General features: G+C 42.0%; 2 protein-coding genes across 5 annotated transcripts in view; one reads left to right on the top strand and one right to left on the bottom strand.

The window, feature by feature from the left end:
- Positions 1 to 895: 895 nt before the first annotated feature.
- On the top strand, positions 896 to 27,828 carry xpo6 (exportin 6). Its single transcript, XM_022237909.2, has 25 exons — positions 896 to 1,120; positions 2,948 to 3,038; positions 5,113 to 5,225; positions 6,240 to 6,437; positions 6,931 to 7,090; positions 7,788 to 7,922; positions 8,257 to 8,743; positions 9,155 to 9,281; positions 9,996 to 10,114; positions 10,438 to 10,546; positions 10,804 to 10,896; positions 12,132 to 12,201; positions 13,295 to 13,454; positions 13,708 to 13,800; positions 14,042 to 14,192; positions 14,435 to 14,581; positions 16,507 to 16,696; positions 17,269 to 17,424; positions 18,506 to 18,620; positions 18,868 to 18,927; positions 19,333 to 19,444; positions 21,366 to 21,521; positions 21,874 to 21,972; positions 22,442 to 22,672; positions 23,625 to 27,828. The coding sequence occupies exons 1-25, from the start codon at positions 1,118 to 1,120 to the stop codon at positions 23,727 to 23,729; spliced, it is 3,480 nt and encodes a 1,159-aa protein (XP_022093601.2). The 5' UTR covers positions 896 to 1,117; the 3' UTR covers positions 23,730 to 27,828.
- The window catches only part of LOC110980870 (meiosis inhibitor protein 1-like), a 33,360-nt gene continuing 31,350 nt past the window's right edge, over positions 25,819 to 27,828 (bottom strand). For all 4 annotated transcript variants that reach the window (XM_087139139.1, XM_087139137.1, XM_087139136.1 and 1 more), the window contains exon 32: positions 25,819 to 27,076. The gene's annotated coding sequence lies outside the window, so the exon portion shown is untranslated. The remainder of the gene's footprint in view (positions 27,077 to 27,828) is intronic.

The following is a 27,828-nucleotide window of genomic DNA, read 5'->3' as shown; positions in this document are numbered from 1 at the left end:
AAGTATCATTAAGTTGAATGAAGTGCATTTTTCGTCCATCCCCAGGTGCGGATCCAGAGGGTGTTGGGGGTGTACCCCCTCCCCGTCCTGAGCCAAACAAGAAAAAAATGGGGAAAATAATAAAATAACTAAAGCGCACCAATACTATTGGCACGTAAAATGTTTCATCGTCGTTTCCGCTTGGCCGCAAAACTGATAGATTTAAAAAAGTCTCTGGCCTGACCCCCCGGAAAAATTCTGGATCCGCCCCTGATCACCCCCACCTTACAGAGAAGTACTCTATTCTGGGGTTTGCATGGTTTGGAAACAACACCTTGACAAGTGTCATCAAGTGGGTAAAGTTTTGTTGTTTGTTTGTTTGTTTTTCAAATACAGATGAATGGATGAATGTGCTCGATGAAAAACACACACAAAACTTTACTGATTTAGTCTGCAAACAAATAGACAGCGGAACAGGGGCGTAACTAATGCTAAATTTCCGGGAGGACCCGGGGTGCACAGATATTTTCAAGGGGGCCTCAACAAGAGAATAATTTGCAGCTGCGTTACAACGGACATTATTCAAGGATTTCAAATGGGGGGCACTCCAAAGTGCACTGCACTGAAACGAATCTTTGAGATTGGAGGATTGTGTTGATACTCTGAAATCTACATTCGTGTCATCGTGTTATTCCGTTGCAATGTTTTCTGTGAAATAAGTGGCAAAAGAGTGACACTTGCGAAACACATCAAACAGGACCTCTCACGGCTAATGAATATCCTGTTCCATATTTGCTTGGGTAGAAGGCAACTTCTACTACTACTGACCAATCACTAGCTTGCCCTTGACCGCAGCTGAGGCACGTGATTCCACATTCGCACGAGCGATCCACGCATCGAGCAAGTACTCAAAAAAAACGGCGGAGGGCGGTCTACATGGTCATGCGCACTACGTTGCATCACACGTTGGTTGCGAAGAAGTCAGCAGCAAACCTGGCAAAATGAGCTGAGAATTTGCCCGTAGAACCACCAAATTTTGGTTTGAAAGTCGCAAAAGGTCTTTGAAGGCTAAAGCAACGCATTCACAGACGTACAGTGCCCAGACAGACGGAGAGTCGCCGTTAAACGATACCGGAAGATGGTAAGATTTTGACACGGAACTGGATGGCATATGCGAGCTTGAAGCGGGCAGGTACAATATACGGACAGGTTGGCACGCACAATGTTGGGAATGCAGGAAGGTTGAAGTAATGCTAATGAATGGCATTAAGGGTGGGCGTAGGTGGTGGGTGGGGTTTGACAAGATTGCTAAGGTTAGATCATTCCATAGTTCCATTATTTTAGTATTTAGGGCCTATGATAAAAACGATATCAATCTTGTTAAAAATAAAAGTGAACGAAATTAATACGGAGTAAAATGGCAGAGCACTCCATGTACATACATCATGATATAGATTTTAGCTCTCTGGCCCAAGTCGGTGCAGTCAGAATGGTCAGCCATGTTCATGGCCATGCCAAAGGAATAGCTGCCTTTATGAGCATCTCCTAGCAGCAGGCTTGAATTCATCCTGAAATTGGATAAAGTTTGATTGGATAAAGATTTGTGTCATTACTATAGGATGTTTAGTTACTCTTATCGCAGTAGTTATCACATTTCCCGATTGAAATAAAGATTGCCTGCTCGCCTCCCTGAATTATCCCATCCTTGCTGTTGTTTAACTCTTACTTTTTAACTTGATTCATAAAAGTTTGTTAGTGGTTGCTCAGGAAATCAGTGTGCGCACCATACATGTGTGCAGCCGGAAGTGGAATCTCTACTATTGCGGTATTGAAGAATGGTTTCTACGATAACCTTTAAAGCACTTTGTTTATGAATGAATAAAGATAAACAGAATGATTTAGTTTTCAGAGGAAACAAAATAACCTCATTTTGTGATAATGTTCCATTTTACCTGTAATTGACTCCATTTGTCAAGTCTCCTCCATACAGATGCCCAACGCCGAGCGATGGGGACAGTTGCATTGCATCACCTTACACTTATTAATCCCGCAAGGAATGACTTCATTTGTTTCATCAGAACTTTTTTACCCCAGTCTTAATTTGTTCAAAATTAATGTTCGAAATTCTAAATATCCCTTGCAAAAATATTGAAGCTGTATTAGATAAGCAAAAAATCTGAGACATTAATGCCGACGTAAAAAAAGTATAATCAATACAAGGCTATTTTAATGTCTTTTAAAGTCTTTCAGCAAGAAGCCCTTATTTTGACCCCCAGACATTTTTGCAGTAAAAATATGTCTTTAGATGCCTTTGACCATTTCGGAAGTGACATGTGAACCAAACCATGGATATCCAAGGGTAGGGCAGCGTTAAAAATAATTGTTAAAGAGATAGATGGTAGGTAATGACTGACATGGTAAAGGAAAATTTTCAAATTAATTGAAAAATTTCAAGTAATCAAAACTTATGGAAACATGCAGAATTTGTCATTCTGTTTTAATAAATTGTATCCTCAGGCCATTATTTATTGATTACCTTGGTAAATATTGCCAATTGGGAACTTACTGGCAAGGCAAAATTAAAAATTTCTGAAACTGCAGTAATAGAGTTACTACAACAATATAGGAACTGAGTATATATGGACATCGCTAAGTTTCCCTTGCAGTGATTTACTAGCAATCGGAAAGTGGTAACATGTTCTAAAAAGTCAAATTTAGCAAGGAAATATTGAAGCAGTTACTTAAAAATGGAGAATTTTTCAGGCCAGTCCCATAGGTTCGTGCACATGGTGTTGAGTGATGTCCATGTATGGAACTCCTTCCACGAGACCAAAACTATCTGGCAAAGAAAGTGTGTAGGCCTACTTTCAGATCATACTCTCCTGTGGTCACGTGGTGTCAGTTTTGTTCATGCTTTTCAGATGTTACATTATTTCTAAGTCCAAGACATTTTGGTTTGTTTCTTTAGGCCTCGAATGAGTCGTCCCTCCGAGCTTTGGAGAGCCTGATGAATGAGTTCTTCTCCCTAGCAACAGTTAATCAACGGAAGCGAGAAATAGGTTAGTATGCTCTGACCATTAGACCTTCTTGAGAGGACTCTATTCTTGACTGAACGTCAGCCCCTGATGCAAAGTAGACCCTGGCCAGAAGTCCTGGCTACAGCTGGAAACAGCATGTGTGTCAATGGAGGTCAATGCCAAGTGGCTAATGCCAACTCCCACTTACATGTGTGTCACTCCTGGCTGCAGCCAGGACCCATTTTCATGGCGCCGCGTACTTCATAGAGGCCGAATGCAGTAAACACGGCAAAAGGTACACTTACCTAGGAGGGAAACTTTGTTTAGCCCAGCGATGTAGTAATGGAAATCTCTATGTGCACACGCATGGGTAAACACAAACACACTACGCAAAGCCATGAAATCGTGTTTACGGTAAGCAAAATATTCTACTATAGGAAGTACAACTTTTCTGCCGACTGTTAAACATGAAACTGGGCTCCATGAAATTGGGCCCAGATCTTTTGGATATAGCTGTATTTCAGAGGCAGAAAAATACAGAAATGCTATTGTGTAACATTGCCCATCTGTTTCCTCCTGTTCAGCCCTTTGATGTGTACGTGTATTTACCGACGTGTATTTAATTGCAGACTAGATTTCCTGCTTCTTCTCAGAAAGATTTGCTGTTAGTGCAGTCTGCTTGTAAACTTTATATTTTGTGGGTTCGGTTGTCTCTCTGTGACACAACCTGTTTATGATTGTGTGCATTCTGTTGTTCTTGATTTATAATTTTGTTTTTTTTAACACTGAAATTGTTAGTCCTGTCACACATTGGGTCCGCTCCTGTTGTGGTGCTTGAAAAGACATATGCATCTGTTGTCAAAATGCTGACAATATATATGTACGGTAATTACAGAAATTAGGGGTCCGAAAGTGGGACGTTTTTGTGTCCCTGTTACATCTGACCTCTGTTATTTGACATAGAAATATCATTGTAATTGATTTCAAACTATAACTATTTGTTTAGAAGATAATTTGCATTGATTCATCACTCTTGAAAATTAGAAAATGTGTTCTGAACTCACAAAATCATACGTCAGATGTGACAGGGACACCAAAAATGGACCCCTAATTGCTGGATTACCCGTATTTCAAATAAGACACATTTGATTTGTAAATTTCTCATTTTTCCAAAAGTGCCTACAATTTTAAACAAAGTGTGAAATTATGTCTGTTGTGTGATGGTTCCATGGTTGAGTTTGGTGACAAATGTAGAATTTCGAAAATTTTCAGCCAACTAAAATGTAAAATTGCTTCAGCTTCTCAAACAGCGAGATAACTTATAGTTCTGGCTTAACCCTAGACCACTTACATCCTTGGGAGTGTTAGGAGGTGTTTTGCAGCAATGAGGAATGTAGAACCCTGCAGCTTTTCCAGGAAGTCTAACCGAAACTCCCAAGTGTCTGTAACTAAGCATTGGACCAAATCCATCACATCCAATACTACTTGTGCAATCCACATTTCTTGCTGAAAAGTCCAGCACTGGTATAATGGTCTCTGTTTAAAATGGACCTCTTACAGCTCGCACAGCTCACATGAAGGTCATCAGTGCCGTTGCCATGACTTTAACCTTAACCTTCCCCAACCACACAGAATTAAACAGTAGTAAAGTGTTTAATTCTGTGGGGATAGGTCTGGTAGGCCCATAACAGCTGGCTTTTGCATTGGGTTTGGCATACCTCAGAAAAACAAAGTCCAAACAGCCTCTGTGCACAAATTCCCATATGGGTGTTTAACTTCGTGTGAATGGGGAAGGTTAGGGCCAGCAACCATTGGGGTGTTAGGGTTAATGACATGACAAAACTGAATGCTCTGGCAGTGCTTCAGGCCTCCTGGACCTAGCTCATCCTTCTCTGTTAACATTGAGGTCGCCTTAGGCCTTCTGGCCCGAGCCCATCAGAATCCTGCCAAAAGGGAGAATGGATTTTGGGGGATTTGGGGTGGTCATGGTTAATGGATAATTAGTTTGGCGTGGGCCTCCTGTACAGTGGAAGGTTTGGAAGATTTTGGAAGGGTTTCTAGCAAAAATGCCTCGGGCGTTGACATTTATCGTGGACGTGTTTTTCGTTGGCTGCAGAGGAGTTGTTGAACAATTTCAGCGCACAGAGTGGCTCCTGGAGACACTGCTTCTACTTCTTGGCTCACACCCACAATGAGTATGTCATGATGTACGCGCTCAGCGTCTTTGAGGTATGTTAGCAAATATCTGGGGGTACATTCTGCCCAGTGGGCAACTCAGAAGAATACCGTTCAGGCTTTTGGAAAGGCCATTTGAAAGTCACAGAAAAGGTCAGTAAAGCCTCACGGAACTAGACACTAAAAATAAAGGCATTGGTTGTTGCTCGTAGAAAGGGTCAGTGAATCTCCCACTGATTTTGTCTGGAACAAATTCAAAAGATCACGCTTACATACATTTGTTTGGAAGATCAAGGGTCGATAGAAGTCATTCAAATGTCAATGGAGTCCACAGGGAAAGTCATCCTGGCTCTATGGAAGCATTCAAATTGAAAAAAATGTAGACATTCAGGAAATATTACCTAAAATCATATAAACACAAAGTGTAAACATGACAAAAATCTAAAAGTTAAAAATGCATAGCATGGAAAACAACACCGTGAACCTTTTTTGGGGGGATGCCCCTGTTTGAAATTTGTTACAGTGGCTTAGCATCCATGGGTAATTGGAAGGGTATCACTCGTTCCCCTAACAATTTAAAAATTGCCCCTTCCCCCCCAAGTGCCCTTTTTCATGAGAGCCGTTTATCAGTGTTGTTCTGCCGTAAAGAGTGTTGCATATTGTTCAGTACTGTCTGCTCTGAACTATGCTGCCATAGAAGATGGTGTCAAGTGCTCATTCCCCACTCCCCGTTAATTTTACGGATGTCAGATGACCAGGGAAACATCCCTGTCTGCTTCAGCATGGATGCACAGAATTAGATTTTGCATCTACTCATGCATATAAAAAAAAATGACCTTTACTTGCCACTGTATTGAGAAATGGCACAACATCTCCCATAAAATAGTACCAGGAAGTCATCCAAACATCCATTTGAGATTTTCAAATTTTAACCCTAACAGCCCTGAATCCTCCAATTTTAATATGATTTTGCACACACCCTAGGGAGTTAGGGTTAAAAAAAAAACCCTTTTGGGATGATGTTGAACTCTTCTTTTGTCTCGTTCCTCTCCTGACTGTCATCCTCAGAACTTGATAAACAGGCAGTGGCTGGGGGTGGAGGCACAGGACAAGATGGAGATACGATCCAGCTTGTCCAAGTTCTTACTGTCTCACCACAAGCTGGTGCCGCCCTTCATCTGCAACAAACTCATCAAGGTCATTGTGTGCATCGGGAGACTAGACTGGCCCCACTTCTACCCGGACTTTTTTTCAAATATTATTCAGGTAGGATTGAGTGGCCAGTGGATTTGGAGCAGTGACGAGAGCAGTATAGGAAGTGATAAACTTTGATTGTATTTGGAGATACCCAGAATAGATTGATAAACAAAGCATTGAAGATCCGATATCCTACTGAAATTTTTGCTAGAATTACATGTAAATCTAGGTGATGGTGGAAAGTTAGCTCCATTTTATCAACTGTGCTATTCTTTCTAAATCATTACACATACGTTTCTTCCGCAAAAATCCTTTAAAATCCCTCAGAAGGTTTGGAAGCGTTGGAATGATTAAGGGTAGCAAGGACCTTTCTATAGTGCTGCACATTGAACTGAATGCTTCTCTTAAATCTAAGTACATATACAGTAAATATGCCGGGGGTTTCACAGCAAGAATGCTTTAGGTTTGACTCGGCATCCTGCCCAGGGGAAGAGACTTTTGTGAAGGAATTTTAAGGTTCAACGTGCAAAAGGTGAAGCTGATTTCTGGTTGATCTTTCCAGCTGATCCATCAGCCCCAGATGGTGACCCTCGGCCTCAGGATGCTGCAGACGACCTCCGAGGAGCTTGCCTCACCCCGGGAGGACCTGAGCGTGGCCAGGAAGGAGCAACTGCAGAGACTGCTGCTGGACCAGATACCCACCATACTCAGTATTGTAACACGTCAGTATTCCGTGTTGAGTTGTGGTTGAGTCCGTGGCCAGTCACAAGACCAGCCACAAGTAATGAGGTGAACAGTGACAAAGGAACGCTTTTGGTGCCGTTCATTTGAAAAGTCTGTGACTTGGAACTCAGAGTGGAAGTTTTTGTTGGTTTTGTGAGGGTCTTGTGGGGTGTTGTGATGGTCAGAAAAGGTCTGAATTACAAACTGATTCCATGTGATGTGTGCTTAAACTATCGAGGATGCTTTACTTATTGCTCAGAAGAGCTAAGTGAGTGAACTTTGGTGGGCACAAATTGGGTTGTGTTGGCCAAATATTTGGTCCGTTTTTGAAACAGTGTTCAGTGCCTGCCGCTGATTTTGTTTTTGAACGAAAATTGAGCAGTACCATCCACTTGTGTTCCCACCACGAATGCGTCCGTGCAACAGAAATGCACCCAAGGCTTGCCACTCGAGGGAGAATTTCACTTTACCACCATGTGAGAATCACTGTTATTGAGTGGAGTCCATCCCATTTGGTTCAAGCAGAACAAAAGAAGAATGTCCAATATGACATTTGCATTTGATCTCCTGAATTCTGGACCAAATGAGCCATCCACTTCTCTGTTCAGTCAAATTCAAATCCACAAAATTCAAATGATCTGTTTGGGCGTGGAAGACATTTAGACCACCTGATTCATTTGTGGGTCCTGTTTGCAGATATTCTTGAGACGATATTAGACAAGCATCGGCAGTTGGTGACCACCGCTACTCCACCACCGTCTCCCACCCATGGAGACTCTAACGATGGCAGCCCTAGTCATATCGCTTATGGCTCCTCACCACTCCAATCAGGTTGGTGGAAAATGCCATTGCTAATTGGGATGTACAGGCTATTTTATCCCTATATTTTTCTTTTACTGTGTACATGGAAACATGTTGTTGTATTTTGGCTCAAACAACACGAAAGAAAGGTAACAGCATTTAAAGTGAAATCACTTGACTTGATACATGTAACAAAAGCAAATGTTCCTCTTCAGAAATGCTACTCTACCTGCGTAGTTACTTGTGCAAGAATGCTTATTTCCTTGTGAAAACGTACTTTGAACTCTCCTATAACTTTAAGGACAGGACATTCCACATTTCAGACTGTGCTCAACTTTGCGTTTTCTCAACTTTGACATCTCAGGTAGCAGCATTATCCGTAGCATGTTCAAGGCCACGCCAGTCAGCAAGCAGAATGTGCTGCCCCTTCCCCCTCTGGACCAGGAGAGCGAGCAGGTCAGCCTGCTCTGCCTGGACTGCCTCTGCCACCTCTTCTCCTGGATCCCGCTCTCGGGCAACATCACGCCCAACCTCCTGACCACCATCTTCCACTTTGCCAACTTTGGCTGCGACATCCAGTCGGTGCAGGGCTTGGGCGGCAGCGCCTCGCCGCTGGCCCACAAGGACCCCAACAACAGCGGCAGCAGCAGCTTCAGCAGCAGCGGCAGCTCGTCGCTGGGCGTGCTGGCCATGAGCTGCATCAACGAGATCATGGCCAAGAACTGCGTGCCAACAGACTTTGAGGAGTACCTATTGAAGATGTTCCAGCAAGCCTTCCAGCTGCTGCAGAGGGTGACGAAGGATAACACGGAACAGTCTGTTGGCAATAAGATGTCGGAACTTGACGAGAGGTGAGTTGGTGTTGATTCCTGATAATCTTATAAAGCTGCCAAATGCATGGGTCTGTTGAATGCATCAATACATTTGTGTGCTTTGCTGAAAAACCTAGAGTCAATGACAGTCTATAAAAAAAGAAGTAAGTGTGGATATTTGCTAACATGTACACATTTTTCCACTCCTATTTTTTACATTTTTGTGAAATAAGACTCTGTATATTATACAGTTTTATGGCGGCATTGGGCATTTGCCCTGATTGGAGTAGTGGTATTTTCCTCTCTGTTGAAACAGTTGCTTTTTCAGAAACGTACTTACATTTCTTCCTGGCTTTAATTATTCCTGGAATTTTTTCCATAGATGCGAGAAAAACACATTTATTTATCCCATCACTGTTTGTTAACCTGAAGATTTGATTCTGTTTGAAGATACGTGGAGAAGTTTACTGAGTTCCTTCAGCTGTTTGTCAGCATTCATCTCAGACGGTTTGAATCCAACACTCACTTTCCTGTTCTGGAGTTCCTCACACTACTCTTCAAGTACACATTCCAGCAGGTAAAAAAAAGAAATTGAGTTGCTCCTCCAGATTTGAAATAGTTGCATTCATTTTATTATTTGTGTAGTTGTTTTGCGTAGTGTTCAGAGCAGTAGAATCTCTAATCCTAGTCAATTCTAGTTGTTTTTTTTTTACATCTCAGAGAAGTTCTCAGCATAGTCTCATATCAGATTCTTGACATGTTTTTGAGTTCCACTAGGTCTCTGCACCTACATGTAGTCACTTTTAATTCAGGCAATTCACAGTACAGTGCGCCACCATAAGATTGCCAGGGAACCCACTGTTCAAGCTTACCGCTGTAGACAATTTGAGGACTTGTTTGATAGACGGGGACATTCTGGGCCTCACAGAAAACACCGTCTGGAGTAACTAACATGGATACTCAAAAAGTCATATCAGAATCTTCTATCTGAACATACATTGAGAACAATTAGTGACTGGAATTTGTCAGCCATTTCCCACAATGCACCGCAAGCAAATGGCCTCTCTGTGGCAACATCTTGGTGGAGCTCTGCATTAGGAATCACCTATAATACCAGTGTTTGCCCCAATGAAGCAGAAACGTGATTGGTGATGTCTGTTATTTGATTTGCGCTCGAGACGTCTCACATCCACGGAACTGTTCAAGAATCTATTTTCCCAATTTGTAGTCTGCAGTGTCAGAAGATATCCCTCCAAATTACACCTGTTCCCAAATGTCAATTTTCTCCTAGCCATCCCATGAAGGCTACTTCAGCTGTCTGGACATCTGGGCCATCTTCATCGACTACCTGTTGGACAAGACCAGTACCTCAAGAGGCGCCAACTCAAACAGCCTTGTACACATAGACAGGTGGGAGGCTGAACATTTGACCTTGTTGTTGAATGAAACCGGCCCCTTCAGCGTGTTCAGTGAAATTCACTCGAAGAATGATTCAAGATGGATTTCCGATGTATGGTCAACAAGGAATTTCCTCACAGAAAGAGTTATGACGACTGGTATTACAACCTGCATTGCTGAAGCTGAACGTGAAGTTTAGGTCATGCCTTGATGCCTTGATTTTTTTATTTTTTTGGCCTACTCATTTATTTCGTCGCTATTTATAGCTGTTTACGAAATCACTTAATTTGAACATGGGGGCTTTGCTATTTAAAGTAGTTTTGTTTCTTTTACAGATACAAAGACGCGTTGGTGTCACTAATCACTGAGATTCTGCACAAGTTGCAGTTCCGCTGCAACCAATCACAGCTGGAGGAAATAGACGACGAGATTCTCAATGATGATGTGAGTTAACTGTGCCCAGCTTGCGCGAGAGATTTTTCAGAGCAACAGACCACGTAATGCAGGGAACTGAGCATGTGTGGACAATTTGCTACACAAGCCGTTTCGGAAGATATTTTGTAAATACTTACATGATAACAAATTTTCTATGGAGATAAAAATTTTTCCTAGTCATCAATCCAGTCTGCTGCGTTCAACAGCACATTCTTTAGAAGCTGGTAGCATTCATTGTGGTTTTGTTTCTTCGTTTTTTTTCTCAGTCAGAGACAGAGTGGCAGAATTTCTTGAGGCAGTGTCTAGAGATCATCGCGAAGGTAGCAGAGCTCCTACCCACGGAGGCTTTCAGAGTATTGGTAAGTTGCTGGAGTGGGGTTGAATGGGCATGAAGGGTAACTTACAGACACTGTTCTTGAAACAAATTTGTTTGTTTTCAAAATTGTGCACACGATATTCGTATCATCATCCTACATTTAAATTCTGCAAAATTGAGGGACTTAACCCACCCCCCTGCTACGTATATATGCCACGTAGTGGTCTGAGCCTGAAGGACCTAGCCCTACATATTACTTCTGACTAGGGCACTTCCACTGTTACTCGTACAGAGAACAACGAAGCCATGCATTCATAGTGCCACAGCACTGTATAGTACATTGTCTTACCTGTTGTATTTGATGGCTTCAGAGAACAATAAGGTCATGTCCTCTTACAAGTCGCAGCATTGTATGCTATATGTTACACCTAAGTAGTACATTGTAGCCTTCAGTTAGGTTAGTGTCAAATTCAACCCTCTTTTTGACATGAAATGTTCAAAGGAATTGGTATTAAATGAATCCTACGGCAGCTGAGTAAAACTATGTCCAAACACAGACAATTTTGGTTGAATAATTGGTCTGTCAATCAGTATAGTAAAAGCACCTTATTGTACTCGTGGGATGGTGTTGGATCGAGTATTTGTCCTCTTAGCAACTACGTTGTGTTTGAATTGTGCGTTTTGTTGGATTCAGTGTGGTCATAGCAAAGTGTGCTAAGGAGCTTTGAAACATGTCGGGGGGGGGATAGTATGCAAATGCATACAGTCCTGTGGCAATTCAATCAACGGAGGTGTTTGTACACACTGAGAGTCCTGTGGCAGTTCAATCGACGGAGGTGTTTGTACACACTGAGATGGCACCCACAGGTTGTTCACAGGAAGTGACTTCCTGTAACTGGGTCTGTGTTTGATATCTGTGGTTGTGCATGTGGAAGTGCATGAAGTGAGGAATGCAATGGGGAAATAGCCACAGAGAAATATAAGGCCGACAGTTTTGGTTAGTTGTGTTATAAACCTACACACTTTAAATAATGCAATTTAGGAGAAAACAAAATTTATCATTTGACATTTTATACCTGACGGTTCTTTTAGTGTAAAAAAATACGGACTAAATTCTATTTTTTTTCACCTCTGACCCAAGATAAGTTAATTGCAGAGAAAAATGGAACTGTAGAGTTTTATTTTCTACCATACTCCGTTTCTGCAAAATTTCATGCTATGTTTGTAATCCAATAAACAAAAAATGCTGGCTTAACTATCCAAATTTTGTCCCTCCAGTATCCACCGTTTCAGGAATATTTGGACATTTACCTGGGACTCGGTCAGTTCATCACAGAGACACCAGAGGGTAGGCTCGCTTTTTTCTCCATAAATCCAAAGAAATTTGTTCGGTTGAAAGAGTTTGTAATCTATGATTTCAGTTTGCACCATCTTTCTAGAAATTCTAGTTGATATCTCTTACCATTATACTTGAGCCTACTGATTGAAATGTTGATGAGATTTCTTGCTCTATATACATTTATAAGGGTACTTCTAGAGATATCCCTTGCAGGTTTTCATTCCTTTGAGAAATGCATCATTCTCGGCTCTTTCTTGATTTACTGGAAGTTTGTAATGCGAAGTTTTTATGTTGGAAAACTGTTTTACAACAATGCCTTGGGTATACTATTTTTAAAAGAGCTACAATGCAATGAATCAAAATGAATAAATTCTATGTGAACGGTACAGAAAATTTAAAAAAGCAGCGCTCACCAAAATAGTTCCAAGTTTTCAGATCACAACGTCCCTCCAGGGGTTGTTCTAGCATGTACAGAACACAGAGAGCTACCCTGAAAGAGCAAGGTCCGAAAGCTTGCCGACCGTTTTGGTGAGCCTTTTAAAATTTCTGTACTATTCACTTTTAGCCCCAGTGCTACAGAGCTTCTCCCTCTAGTTTCATTAGGGTCATTCCAGAAATTAGGGGTCCATTTTTGTGTGTGTCGCTGTTACATCTGACTTGTGATTTTGTAAGTTCAGAACACATTTTCTAATTTCCAACAGTGATGAATTAATGCAAGTCAATTAACAAAGGTCAGATGTAACAGGGACTTGAACATTTCACACTTTTGGAGCCCTAATTTCTGGAAGTACCCATTACTGAATAACATGCTATTTGTATCACTGAAATGTATTGTAGACATCAATTGACCCTAACCTTCCCCAACCACACAGAATTAAACAGTAGTAAAGTGTTTAATTCTGTGGGGATAGGTCTGGTAGGCCCATAACAGCTGGCTTTTGCATTGGGTTTGGCACGCCTCAGGAAAACAAAGTCCAACAGCCTCTGTGCACAAAGTCCCATATGGGTTTTTAACTTTGTGTGAATGGGGAAGGCCAGCAACCCTTGGGGGGTTAGGGTTAAGGAGTCATGCCTGTAAACTGTGCTTAATTTATTCACACAGGTCAAAGGTTAAACATCACAGCTGAGCATGAGTGTAGGAGACTACACTGTACATTGCGTGACCTCAGCTCCTTGTTCCAGGCACTGGGAAGACTAGCTGATCACTTCATCGCTGAGAGGTTATCTGAGCGATTTGATGATGCACTTTCATTAATTGACAAGTATGTTCAAAGCAAGAGTTTGTGTTTTCATAATTCCTCTTTGTCAGGGAAAACTTGATGCAACAGCATTTTGTTTGTTGTTATATGGGCGAAACTCGATTACGTGCTTTTTTCCTTGACTGTGAGAACGCTTTGATGAAAATGTGAAAACTTGCACAAAGTATTGATAATTGATTTACTTCCAACATTCTGTGCTATATAGAAATGGTTTGACTAGTGAAGAATGAAACTGATTATTTTCTCTCACTTGCAGGTTTTGTCAGGTGACAGTCTACGGGACTAAGATGAAGTTGTATAAAGTTAAGACAGCTATCCCTACCGTACTCAAGGCAGACTTCATTGATGTGTGAGTTGTTGGCGCCAGTCTTTTTTGATTTCGTTCTTGAGCTCTCCACAAGAGTGATGACTTTGTATACTTCTCTGGTTCTACAGTCACATGGTCGGTGAACTTAGAAACAATGTTCCAAACTTTAGAAACGGAAGGAGCCCATTGCTGCCCTCACTTGAGAAGTACCAAGTTCATGAAATTTGCTTTCTCTCGAGGAATAGAAAGTTGCTGATGTTGTAATTCTCTGCCCTGTTTCCAGCCACGCCCAGGCCCTAGCTGCCCTGCAGGCGTTCACACACTGGATATCTCAGTTCTACGGCGAGGTCCAGAGGAACAGCCAACACCACGATAAGTTTGTGCCGCTGGTCACCAACATCATCAATGCCGTCACGCCGCTACTAGCCAAACAGGTAAGGCAGTGGGGGTCGGAGGTCAGCGGTGTGACCGTTGACACGTGGAAATCGGAGCTCATACTTGAGTGCAGCTGTGGACCTGGACAGTATTCCATGGTTTGTTGATTTTGCTTTTGCCTTGATTTCATAGAATATGCTGCTAGTGTCGCCGTCTTTTGTGTGGTTTGGCTTGGTGGGATAATGGGCCAGGTGCAGCTGTGTTACTTGTGATATTCATTGATTCCACTGATTTCTCCCAGGTTCCCGAGAAGATTCTCGTCTCAGCTGCCCACCTGTTCCTGTCTGTAGCCACAACTGTCAGACCGACATTTCTCATTGAGCTTTCCTCAGTACAGATGTTATTCAAGGATGTCAGCGGTGGGTCCTTAACAGGGCTACAGGATGAGGTGAAGAGATAGGAAATTTATCCACCATCACCCAAAAGGCTACCCAGTTTAAAGATGGGTAGAATGTGGACAATTCTGGTAACCGGGGTAGTGCTGTCACTGGTCATTTGCTGTGGCCCCCGCCAGTGGTTATTTACATATGCCAAGGGTGTTAAGCAGTGCAGTAACTATTGTACGCAGCTACTGTTCTGTGACATTTGGGGGCCTGTTTGTTTCCCACGGATCTGGATCTCAATCAGTGATCCTAACGCTGGTTCCCACCATCCACCATGTGAGTTTTGTTGTCTGTAAACCAACGATGGATCACTGACTGTGATCTAGTTCCGTGTGAAACAAACACGGCTTTGCTGTCCATACAAAACCCAGCGCAGTGCTTTCTGCCATTAAAGGGGGCCATCAAGAATGATCATTGAAATGTCACGGGATTCATTTGTAAACAAGCTGTGAATTTGTTCCATATTTATCGCTCCAAAGGCAGCCAAGACTTCATGTTAGAACTTGATCCTTATTTGCAAGAAGAGCGCTCACTCTGGTTTTGATCACGCTTAATCCGACACTCGGTCTAATGGAATGAGTCACAAGCCACCAGAGCCTCGTCTTAGTGGACAGGTTGTTGAACAAACCTAGCACAATGGAAAGCAACAGGAACTATCATTTTCTTTCTGCCAAATTATGCTAATTTTCATTGGTAAGCCCAACTGAATTAAGGACGAAAAAAGTTCCAAATCACAATTACAGATTTTCCCAAACATTTAAACAGAACCATCCCTTTTAACCATATGCTGCTGGGGAGCCCGGTTTCGAGCACATAGGCTTGATACATGAAACCAGGGAGCCCGAAATCGGACAAAAGAGCTGGCCCTTGTAACTCTGAAATAAAGACACGCTGCTGGGAATTGCCAACATTTTTTCAGCTGTCAATAGCGGAGGAAATCCATCATTGTTTTGAAAGATTATACCGCTGTTTGTGGCATTCAGCACAAACGGATTACCACCGGGGACAAAAGCGCTGCAGCACTCCAGTGATGAGCGATACAATACCGCTGCTCTTTAACCTGGCCCCTATTGAAAAGACGCCAGCAGTGCACTGTGCTGGTTTCGGGAACAAAAGAAACTTACATAACACCGCACAATCTGAACTCTTTTTACAAGGCAGCAGGCCTGGCTGAAATACTCGGGCATCAATAGATGTTGTCTGTCAGATTAGAGTAGCCACCATACAGTCATTCGTGTGGGTGTAAACGTCCGTTAAATGAAGTTATGATTTTTTTTTTAAGAATGTTGAAAATGGAAAAAATATTGAAAATCACCCGGTTTTACGTCATGCAACTTCAAATTACACCCGGCAGCAAGTGGTTAATAGAGGTTTGACATTTTGATTGACTCAATCTGGCGTTCATTTTTATTGTAAACAATGCCTGTTAAATACTGTTTTTTTCCCTTTTGGCATCCATGTACTTTTTGAGAAAAAAGTGGATTCTAAAACAAACAGTGCTTGTTTTTAATGCCCAGACATCAATCTACAGTTTTACATTGGTTGGACCGTGTGCATTGTTGAACTATATAATTATGCATACATGAAAACACCGAGGCAGGCGGCGGCCTCTGTAAAGTGTTGGCTAAATGTTTAAACGGTATGGGACAGCTTTCTAATCATTTTCAAATTAAACGTAAATTCCCACCCTGAAACTGAATGGATATGTCAAACAAAGTTTGCTCTTTCAGATGCTAAAACTTAAAACAGAAGAACTGAAGAATTGCCTTAAGACTCATTTAATGGGATTGGGTCACATCCACGTTTGCTCCACATCATGTGATAGGGCAAGACTGTAAGTGCAGAGAATTAAAGTTGGAATGGGTTAGTGTCACCTGTTTTACCATTGTAACTTACAAATGACTTGCTCCATGCATCATTTTCGTTTAAGGTTCAGCTATTAGTTTGTAGGGGCTTATCCAACATCTTGATCCTGCCCTGGCCCAACGTTCCCGAGTCGGACCAGCAGTGGGTGCTGCGGTCCGAGCACCACGCTGAGTTCATCCAGCGGCTGACCAAAGAGTTCTGCTCGCTGAAGACTGTCTCCCAGCTTGCCAAGGACAAGAGTTTACAGGAGAGAGGTGGGGTGTTGTGTGTTTTTGCTTGATGCATCAGTACTGAATGAGCAACCTCAACCCACCCCCCCCATCCCAGTTACAGTGGCCCGTTTTCTTTTGTGTAGCCCAAATGAAGTAAATCATTTTGCTCCCTATGTCCAGCGGCTGTCAGCGTTATGGGTCTAATTTGAAAATTGCCCTTTCTTAAACAGAAATACTTTTCAACCCTGTCATATCAATATACTTGAGCTCCAGACTGTTCACTTTTTAGTACTTCGGTGTAAGGTCATAACCTTGACTAGTTACAGGCTCTGGACAATCATAACAGGCTTTCTGATTGTGTTGAAATTTCACTGAATGTGGCACTTGAAGAAAAAGGAAAGAAACCCCTCCCCTTACCGGAAAAACTCTGAGACTTAGATCATCGGTTTTAGCTATCACAGGCTTCAGGTGATGTCCAGTTTGTTTTTTAACTGGTGTGAGAATATAGTTTTTGCACTGGAAAATGTGCTTGCTTGAGCGCAGGTTATATTTTTGTATTCGTTAAATGCACTGTGGCTAATACATATCTGTGATATATTCTTTTTTATTCACAGCCAAGCCAACGATCAGAAGAGCGTTACAGTTGCTGTCAGACCAGGTGGAGTCCATTGCAGGGGAGGTATCCAAGACCAAGCAGATCTGTCACAACTCCTTACAGGACTCCATCGACGTCGCCCTCTATCTGTTCCCAATCTACATCCAGCAATCGGGTAAAAGTTGCTCTTGTGCCATGTCCGTTCCATGCGTTGTGCAGCCCTCTAGTGACAGAAATTGAAGACTCCCCTTTCAGCAGGGATTCAGTGAGCTAGTTTGGTATTCCAACAATGCATGACCAAAATGAAGGCACTGGAGGTCATTCAAGAGCAGCAACATGTGACCTGTCACCACAAAATGAGGTGAAAGTCAGAATTTTCAAAAACTCGGATATTGGTATTGTTGAATTCAGCAGAAAAAGAGCATTCTGATTGCATGTACATGGAACACTAAAGGTGTAAGGTCTTTTTTGCGTCTTTGTTCCCGACATTGTTTCAACATTTCAGACCAGGCATGCATAATGCTATTGTCAAAATTGCTGAGAAAATGACATTTTTAAATATGTGATTCTACAAAACATTTGGAATTAAATGGGAGACGGGTTACTCTTTTCAAATATTACAAAACCCCAAAATTGACCTCCACTTCAATATAACTTTAAACCCTCAAAATAAGAAAGAGATGAGATGCGACTTTACTCTCATTTTGTCGTGACAGGTCACATATGCACACACAAGGTCTGTCCCATCGGTACGGCCATACACTGACTCCGATCAGCTTGGTCAGGTCCCCTAACCTTCACACAAGATGTGCTTAAATTTTGCTCATGGACAGACAGAAATCCCTAGCATGCATTCTGTAGTGTGTAAGAGACTTAGATTTTACAGCATACAGACTGCTTTTCTCACCTTTAGTCTACAGGTTTGGGGTCTTTGTATAAAAATGAGCTTGAAAAACTGTCCCGAGGATTAGATCACGTCACAAAAAGACAGGCCGCACACCTGCCCATAATCCTTTTAGCCATACTTTACCTCGCAGAGATCTGAAAAGTAGCTAGGCTAGTCCTGACGAACAAACTTTTAAATTCGAGAATCATTTTGAGAATCATTGAGGAAATTGTTATGAAATGATCCGGTCAGCACCAGTAAGGACGCGTACAAAACTGGCAAAGCATTCCGACCAAATCCACTTTGAATATTCTCCTGCTGGTGTTGGACCTTGTTTCTGAGGCAAATATAGTTTGTTTTGTCTTGTCAGACGTCATCAATGACATGATGGGGTTCTACCTGGCCACATTCCAGAGTCTTCGCGTCCAGATGGGCATACCGGCCATCCAGCACACCATCACCATCTTCCTGGATTTATTCACAAGGTACGGGGGACCCAATGCATGGGGGTTTGGTTCAGGAATAGTCCCGTCAGTTGGCTCCGATTCCCCACTCACCAAACTACCAGATGCTGGGGAGGGAAAACTACTTTTTCTGCGGCTCATTTGCTGTTGCATTTTTATATCAGTGCTGGCAACGTCGGCATTATTTCATTAGAGTGATTGCGTCTGTCAATTCGTAACTTTTGAAATAAGTCTCAAATCTCCATGTTTATTTTTGTTTGTATTGCAGAGAGAGATTAACAGAAACAATTCTTGAAGAGGGAAATAAAGGAAGAGGTGTCGTAGAAAAGTAAGTGTACCGTACTGTTTCTCCCCTGTAGATCTTAAACAACTTGCGTTTGCAAACGGTCTGGGCTTGTTTGAATTCTTTGCACTGCATTCCAAATTGTCTCCCATGCATTCAAACCATGAGCTGTAGTCTGTCGCTGCTTATGAGCAAGAGAATCTGTTCTGGTGGATAAGTCAATTTGAAAGTGAGCCAGGAAAAATTGATCAGAGCTGCATGAAAACCTGTAGGAGTCATCTCAAAATTCTCAAAAACAGTCGTTCACGGTCGACAAGTTGCTAATGAAAATTCTTCCGGAACTAAGCGACTCCACCCTCAACTTGTCCGCAACTTGTCCGGGACAAGCTTTGAGATGATTCCTGATGTCTAGCATCTTATCAGCTCCTGTTATTGGGCTCTCCTCTGCAGGTTTCTTCAGATTCTGGAGATCATTGTCCAGGAACCAGGGTCAGCCTTCAAGGCTTTCCTGCCCACCATCATCGGCATCTGTATGGATCACATCTACCCGATTGTTGCCCAGGTATGCCCGTGTTTTTCTTGTGCTGCTGGGAGAATAAGTGGCACAAAGTGGTCATCTGGGATCTCATTGGATCTGTATGTCGAGGTCCCCAGCGATGGAAATGTCAAAATGATTGCTCTATGTGGGCACTTGCATTTCTTGCACCAATTTAATTTGGCGACCCGAATGAGAAGTCATACCTTGTAGACACGCTTGTGGAGAAGGGATACCTGGGGCCGATTTCATGAATCTCATCTTTATTATGCAACGGTTTTTAGGGCTTAAGGTGAGTCCCCAAGTCTAAGATTGATCTTTGCTAAGAAGGGTTCCAAAATCGATTTCACCAATCCCGTTTTAAGAAAGATGGGTCATAACTAGAAATTTGGTGGCTGTTTCATGTTTTGTTGTACCCTTTCACAAAAACAGTTGTGGAAAATATAGGGAAAGCCAAAATACGAACGTGTGGCAACAGTTAACTCGTGTATGCTTTCAGTCATTTTGGTAATTCCATTTTAAAATGACGAATAGGTTTTCCTGTACTGTTATTTTTTTGTGCGTTTTGTTTAAAACTGCCTGATTGTAAATGGTAATACTTTTCAAGTCTGTTTCTGCAGCTAGTTTTCATCCCACAAAACTGTTACATTTATAGCTCGAGGACAATATTTGTCTTTCACTTCGTCAATTACTGGATGCATTAATGAGATAAGAAAACCCTCAGACCAATTTTAAGTTAGGAAGAATTTGTGAAGAAGACTTGTTGAATGCATTCTCAAGTTTAGTGAAATTGATCCTAAGACGAGTTGTAAGATAAACCAAGATACCCTTCTCTAGACATGTCTCAGTGTTTCATGAAATCAGCCCCTGAAGTTTCCATTTGTTCTGAACCAGTAGGGGTGCTGTGACTTGCCTGATGCACTAGTTTGAATACACATGAGTGTGATACTAACCGCATCAATGGCATCACATTGGATAAGTCTATTGCGATAGTGTTTGGGGAACGTCAGTGGGATTGTCTAGCGCCCTCAACAGGTGTGCACTGAGCAGATGCATTGTTACGTGCGGAGAATGCACGGCAGAAGAAAAATCAAAAGACGGGAATCAGGACACTAAAACATACGAGCAAAGGACAATAAAGGAACTAATTTGGAATAACATTTAATTATTAACTTGAATCAGCAAAGCAGTAAATTAAAACAAAGTAAATCTAGTGGTTTGCTGCAACTTAAACTTCCCATGCAAAGGCATCGTGAATTTGAACAGTCAAAAGCATAAAAGGAAATTATTTACATTAGCACAGCCAAGCAGAATTAATTACACTGAAAATTAGCAAGCCGGCAAAACAAGTTAATATGCGAAGAGGCAAATTATATTCGGCCGAGTATGATTACCTTAAGGAGCCAACAAGAGAACAGAAGAAAATTAGGCCCCGCCCAGTCAGTGCCATGGCTAAAAGGGCGCGGTCGTCGGGCCAAGCACCTCCGCACTCCGCGCCATAACAGCCCAGTTCAGACAGGCAGGTCAGTGTCGATCCCCGAGATTCAGCTTCCACATGGAGCCACGACACTCCAGGGTCCACGGTCCCTCAGCGGTGTCAGCCTTGGCCACGGTGCGGCAGTAATCGGGGCGTAGACGACAAGGAGGTGCTGACCCAACGCCGGCTATTTCGAAACGCACATGCTAAAAGCATATAGGCACTGACTGAGAGCGAAATCAATGACTACGGAGTCTTTTATAGGTTTTTGGAACGTGCCTAAATTCCACACGTACCTTTTCAGGGAGACACAAAAGGATTCGGATCAACTGGGATCGTAACATGCATCATTGAGGATTCACTTCCTGTCAGTTGTGCGGTGTTGATTTCCCCCTCGTTTAGTTGTGTGGTTGTACCTTTAAACTTGGATAAAGCCAAAGTCTGCAGTTGTTGGTTTCCCATTTTTCTCAGAGAGCATCACCGGACATCAAGCCGGCACTGTACAAGCTCCTGTTTGAGTTGCTACACAGCAAGTGGCGTTACTTCTTCTCGGTGTCGGTCTTGACAAAGCTGCAGTCGGGTACGGAGACCGTGGAGAATGAACAGCAGTTTGTAGCAATCATGCAGGTAGGTAGGATCCAGGACAGAAGTGAATTTTGGATGAAAATTCCCCTTCTTTGTTTGACGAGCCAGTTATCATGACGTTGCACATTTTGGGGTACAGACACCTCTCGTATTACCTACTTTCTTACGGGCTGCCAACATTTGGAGAAATATCAATCTTGATTGACGAAAGGGTTTCCCTGAAAGTGCACATTTGCTATATAACTCTTAAAGCGGGGTCTATTCTTGTATATTCTTCTTCATTTCATTTTCATTTACATTTAGTATTTATTTAGTATTTATTTTGTATTCTAGCATCTGGTCTGTTCTGATGGCAAGCAATCATTCACTGATTTGGGGGTTTGGTTTATTTCAGGCATTTGGCCAGTCATTTCTACAGCCAGACATCGACATCTTCAAGCAGAATCTGGAGTCACTAGAGACGCTCAATGCCAAGTACAAACTGTACCATAAAGTAAGCCAAATCATCTGAACAGATTTTGAAAGATTAATTTCTCGTGTCGGCCCAGTACCCGCGTGGCTAGGCAATGTTTGAATCCCACGCAGGCATACTGGATCCGGTTCTTTCGGAACCACCACCACTAGACAATCATTTTCAAGAGCACATGGCACGATGCTTCCATCATTACTACTGTACACCGGAAGGGTGCTGGTACCTTGTGCTCAAAGTGGTTTATGGCAAATTAACGATACGATTTTGGAATTCTCTGGTAGCAGGTTTTTTTTTTTGGTCCAATTCTGTTGTATGTACAATCAGGAATAAATCATTGCATAAGAGTGGCATTGTGAATGCTGCAAAATTTCAGTAAGCCAGGTTCGTTGGCCAGTGGATGCCTGTCGATATCCCTGACATTTTTATAAGTTGGTTTTTAAACTGTTCGTCTCTCTCTGTCTCTCTTTCTCTTTGTCCCCCTAACCTGAAGAAAATCTTTCGGGATCTGATGTTGTACTCGTTCCTCAATGTCTTCCTGCAAGTCATGCTGCACAAGTCACATGACCTGCTGCAGGAGGAGATTGTGGTCACCGTCTACAACATGGCGGCAGTGGACTTCCACAATTTCTTTGGGACGTTCCTGCTGCAGTTCCTGCAGAGCTTTGACGGGCTGGACGGGAACCAGCGGCAGACACTCGAGTGCAATTACAAGAAAGACCAGGTGGGACGAGAAACGTTGCTTGACCAGAATATATCAACAAATATTTATGCCAGATCTTATTTCAAGGATGGATTTACGCCAGGGAGATGTAAATTAATTTTGGATTTTTTGGGCCCTGCCCAAAGTGTATTTTAACACTGTATGCTCAGTGTTTCCCCGGAAGGCTTGTGAAAAAACCAAAAAGTGTACTTGGGTACACGTCGGGCAGGGCAAAAAAGCAAACAAAAATCCAAAATTAATTTACATCTCCCCGGCGCAAATCCATCCTTGAAATAGTTGTTCGCGCTACCCGCTGCTACATCTGATTCGAACCAGCCAGCCGACACCGGCAAGCTCGGTGGTCGAGCGGTTAAGACGTCTGCACTAGTAAGCAGGAGGTTGTGGGTTCAAGTCCCACCTGAGTACACTTGTGGTTTTTTTCACAAGCCTTCGGGGGCATACACTGAGCCTACAGTGTTAAAATACACTTGGGCAGGGCGAAAAAATTAATGCCAAATCTTGCGGACACTAGTAAATCAGAGGACAGTGTCATGCTAACATTTTCCGCGTGAAACACTAAAATAAATGAGTTTTAATTTTGGAAAATATTGTCTCGCTTTCTGATAGCTTGATTTCCCCCTCCCAAAAAATTTAAGTGTGATGTCTAAATTTCACGTTTACGTCATGTTGGGTTGTCGCCCCTCAAATGACCTTTAACTCTTACACGTTCAGATAGCACAGAAGTAGGCAGGACTGTTTTGAGTGGTACAAGGGTAGAAGATATCGGCATAAAAACTACCCTCTTTTTAAACCTCACCAAAATATGATACTGTGGTGCCTTTGCATGGAGTGCTTGGTATAGTGCTGTTTAGTATTTAGTGCTACAGACAACTGAGTGATATTTTGTAGTATGTATTTCTTCACCCTGACTTACTTTCAGAGGACTTTAAAATGAAAACGTTTTAATCCTCAGGATCTTCCATCCTTCACCCAAAATCTGGCGAGACTCATCAACGACCTGAGGTACTACAGAATATGCAACAGTGCGCTACCGGCCGGCTCTGTGAAACTGCTATGATGATTGGAGAGCCTCAAGTCTTCCCAAAGGTTTGGACCAATCGGGCAACGGTTTACATTGTTTCCAGCGATAGGAACATTTGATCCACATTTATAAATAATGCTGTTCTGTTTATTGTTAATATGAAGAAACTGGAAAAAAAAGTTGCAATTTAAAGGTCAATCGCAGAGCTGATATATACGAGAGTTGACGAATTTTTGAGGAAGGGAAGCTTTGAGGGGGAAACAAATTGTTGAAGGAGAATAATCTTGTGAAAAGTACACTTTTTATTTGAAGAAATGCTTTTTGTTTTGAAATTTTTTTTCCACCCTGACAATAACATATTTTCTTTGAAATATATCTACAAGTTTATCTCCTAATTTGAATTTGTCTCAAATTGAGCTGGGGAATGTTCAAGATACCTGATTTTTTCTTTCCCTTCCTTTTCATTACTCCTGTAGATTCTTGTATTTTGTACATATACGACATGACAAACCAAATACGTACACTTATATATTTGTACTAATTGAAACAAAATAATGACAGAATGATTCTTTGTATTCTATGAATGGCGGGGGAGCATGTTTGATATATATTTTTGGTCGAAAACTGCCGAAATTATTAGCCTCATTTGAAGTTCTTGTTCCGTGTATACAATACTTGACGGCTGACCATTGTGTAGTTTCCTATGTATGTACACTTTGCATGTAAAATTAATGTAAGTACGTATTTATGAAGAGACACATGTGTACATAGACGAAATAGCTGTTCATACGGCGAAGCAAAGAATACACGGCATTTCGACTGACTAACAGGCAAAATTGTGTCCCACTCATGCCCAGGTCTAATTCCAGTTATCTTTTATTTAAGCCTTAACGTTCCTTTTTTTTTTTTTTTTTTAATACCTGACTTCAGTTGCTCAAGTATTCAGAGTGTGCATGAAAATACAATTGACTCATGTCAATTCAAACTTGGTAAAGACTAACTCCTGATTAAGATTAACTCGGCTCAGTGCTTCGATGGGACAGCTGGTGTGCTCCAAAATTTGGATGCCGCAAATATATTGGCAAGGTCCCATATTAACCAGGGTTGACTGTACAGACAGCTTGGTCCGTCTGTGTTCATAACAGTCACTCTTTATCTGCTAAAGAATCGGTTCCTGTGAGTGTAGCATACTGGTACCAAGCATGATCAGAAATAGGCCAAGTGACTGTGGAAGTTGAGACTGGATGCATAAATGACCACAATGGCCCTGAGGAACCTTAGGAGATTTGCAGTTAACCCGAAAACAGAGTAGTGAGATGTGTTGAATTAGGTGTAAAAGTGGGATTGGTGCAAACCACCGGGAGACGGCATTCACCTCAGCATGTTGACATTTGGAGGAATCGGAAATTTTGTTTGAAGTGACAGTATCCTGTGTGAAGATGGTTTACAGTATTTTGTGACATGGCAGCTACCTTTTGAAAAAACTATGTATCATGATGGCACATGACACCACGTTTTCCTGAATGCATGCATCTGCTTGAATGCAATTTCAGCAAGATTGGTTTCTGTATTCAGCATTAATGATTGAATTTCAAGAGCACTGTTTGGAATTTTTGCGGGAGTTACCAAGTGGTACAGTTGAATTTCATATTGGCACCAAAAGAGGGGGCAGTTCACGGTTAGGTACGATTGGGCTTGAGGGTCATTCTATAAATTCACACTCCAAAAGTGTGACTTTTTGTGTCCATGTCACACCTGCTCGGTGTAATTTGACATCGAAATATCACTGAAATTGATTTCAAACTATTTCTATTTGTTTGGCAGGTAATTTGCATTATTTCATCACTCATTCCATCATCATTCCTGGTCACTGTTGAGACTTCTTCAAAGGTAGACTAGCCAAATGAGGCAACTTTGGTTCCAAAGATGCATGTGAAAAAAAATCACAGCTCTGTCATTGCATCCGAGCAAGCTTTTACCGACTTATTCAGGTTGAATGGAAAGGTTGCTAGTGGCGAGTTACATTGGCTTGATTGGGGTCACAGACCAGAAGGGCTCAGATCACAATATCATAGGGTCACTGTGTTCCGAGTACTAGGACAGATGGCAAAATCAACAGCCAAAGTTAACATTTCTGTATTGTCCCATTACCTAATGTCCACTCCTAGTTCTGACAGACTGTGTGTCTAAGGAAATCATACAAGCTTACTTCAAATTTGTAAATGCCAGAAGACATTACACTAGTACCAATGGCTACCAGTTACCATGTTAATTATGATAAAATACTTCAAAGGATTCATACACTTGAAACATGTACTACTATTTCATGTAAGTCTGTCTTTCAGTAAATCTGCTTTCCACCACATAGGCAAGTGTCAGCTCCAAACTTCACTTAAAATAATGTACACCTTGAAGCCGTTGGTGTGAAAGCTGTTTGCTACACTGGCATGTAACACCGATGGACTGTTGGCTCTATTCAAGAGTATAGTTTACAACAGTTAACGTGCAAAACACAAGTTAGTGATATCCACCATGCCTATTCGCTCTTTGCACGCTGCTGCTATAGACATGCAGAGCCTCGATATATCCAGTTCAGTGATTCCCGTTTATGTTGCTTGTGTAATTTTGCACGTGCTGCGTTAGTTCTTTTACCATGCGACTGGACAAAGCGACTCTGACGCGATTGTACAAGCTGCCAGTTCGAGGCTCTGCATGCCTATGGCGGCAGCGTGCAAAGAGCTAATACTCGGCCGAGTTCCTCTCATGGGATGATGCTATGATTAAGTTGAAAGTAGATCACAGACACTGTACCGATGTGTTCGATTTCTTCCCACTTGCTTATCCGTGATATTGTCATAGGTTCAAGTGAGCATGTACAATATGTGGTAATAATGGGACAGATCTCGGGTTACTCATTGTGCCCAAATGGGTCAAAAAGTCATGCAAACATTAAATTTGTAAGATGAATTCAAACGTTCAAAGGCAACGGACATCTATAGACACTGTGTGGCCTTTCTTACATGTAACTTTCTTGACTGGAGCCAACTTGCCCTTACATGCAATGAGTTTTCTGAACTGTTTGCCAGAGTATCAGATGCCCTTCCCATTGTTCAACTATAAAAAGCTGCCATGTTTTTGCACTGCACTGTGGGACACTTCCACAAGTAACCGGCAGTGGCGTTTTAACACCCGAGTGAGCACAGAGAAAGTCATTGCACGCGCTGCACATGAAACGAGTCTACTACGTCATGCTGCCTGCAGCTTGTGTGGTTTTCTCTGCCAGTTACAAGAGACAGGTTTGAGACCACTCAAACACATCAGTCGTACATCAGCTGGACTTGCGGTCTTTTTTTTCCTGAGAGTCAAGGTAGTGTATGGAGAGTCTAAAAGGAAATAAGAGCAGAAAAAAAATTACTGTTAAAACAGTGAACAAGGATGATCAAGTAATATAAACTTGCAATTCAACTCTGCTATTTCTTATGTTGGTCGGACTGGTTTGTCTGACTTCTCAACATCAGCCTCCCAAGATTGGATGCACTGCCATTTGCTAGAGCTGTGGCAGAGAGCCAGCACCATATCCAGCCGTGATAACATCTGATCCTAGTTTGAACTGAAGATGTTCACACCAACTTCAAGTCTGCGAAGAGCCCTTGATCAAATTTGTTCACTGTTAACTCTAATATCTTAAATCCAAGACATGGTGTTTGGGCTTTGGCAAACCTAAAGCCTTTCTGGGATACCAATCAAGATGGCTAGAACGTGTAAAAGGTTGCACCCTCTGTTTTCTAAACATAGTTTGTATCATTTTTGCTGATTCAGTCTTTTATAGAGGTTTTTTAGGTGATGTAACATGACGGGCAATGGCATTTCAAGAAACATACCATGTCCGTGGAAGTGAGTGCAATTTCGAATCTTCATTTTTCTGTTGGCAATTTCATGTACAGCATAATGTTGAGAGACTTTGAAGGCGTGCACGTTTCTGAGCACATCTGTGTATTAAAATTGAACGCCGACCGTCAAACATCACATGACTAAAAACCCTCTATTGACAGGGCCTTTTGTGCTATTTGTAATTTACATTTGTTACTATGCAACCCCAATGGACGCTGTATAATATTAAAGACAGCTCAATGAA

The sequence above is a fragment of the Acanthaster planci genome, linkage group LG07, assembly GCF_054643075.1.
Source record: "Acanthaster planci isolate LZ-2023a linkage group LG07, COTS_SCS, whole genome shotgun sequence".
NCBI classification, from domain to species: Eukaryota; Metazoa; Echinodermata; class Asteroidea; order Valvatida; family Acanthasteridae; genus Acanthaster; species Acanthaster planci.
The sequence above is the reverse complement of the archived record's forward strand: the minus strand, read 5'-3'. Positions and strand labels throughout refer to the sequence as shown.

Coding starts and splice junctions, on each gene's coding strand:
- xpo6 (XM_022237909.2), top strand. Junction 13,455..13,707: donor GCACTTTCATTAATTGACAA/GTATGTTCAAAG, acceptor TCTCACTTGCAG/GTTTTGTCAGGTGACAGTCT. Junction 19,445..21,365: donor TCTACCCGATTGTTGCCCAG/GTATGCCCGTGT, acceptor CATTTTTCTCAG/AGAGCATCACCGGACATCAA.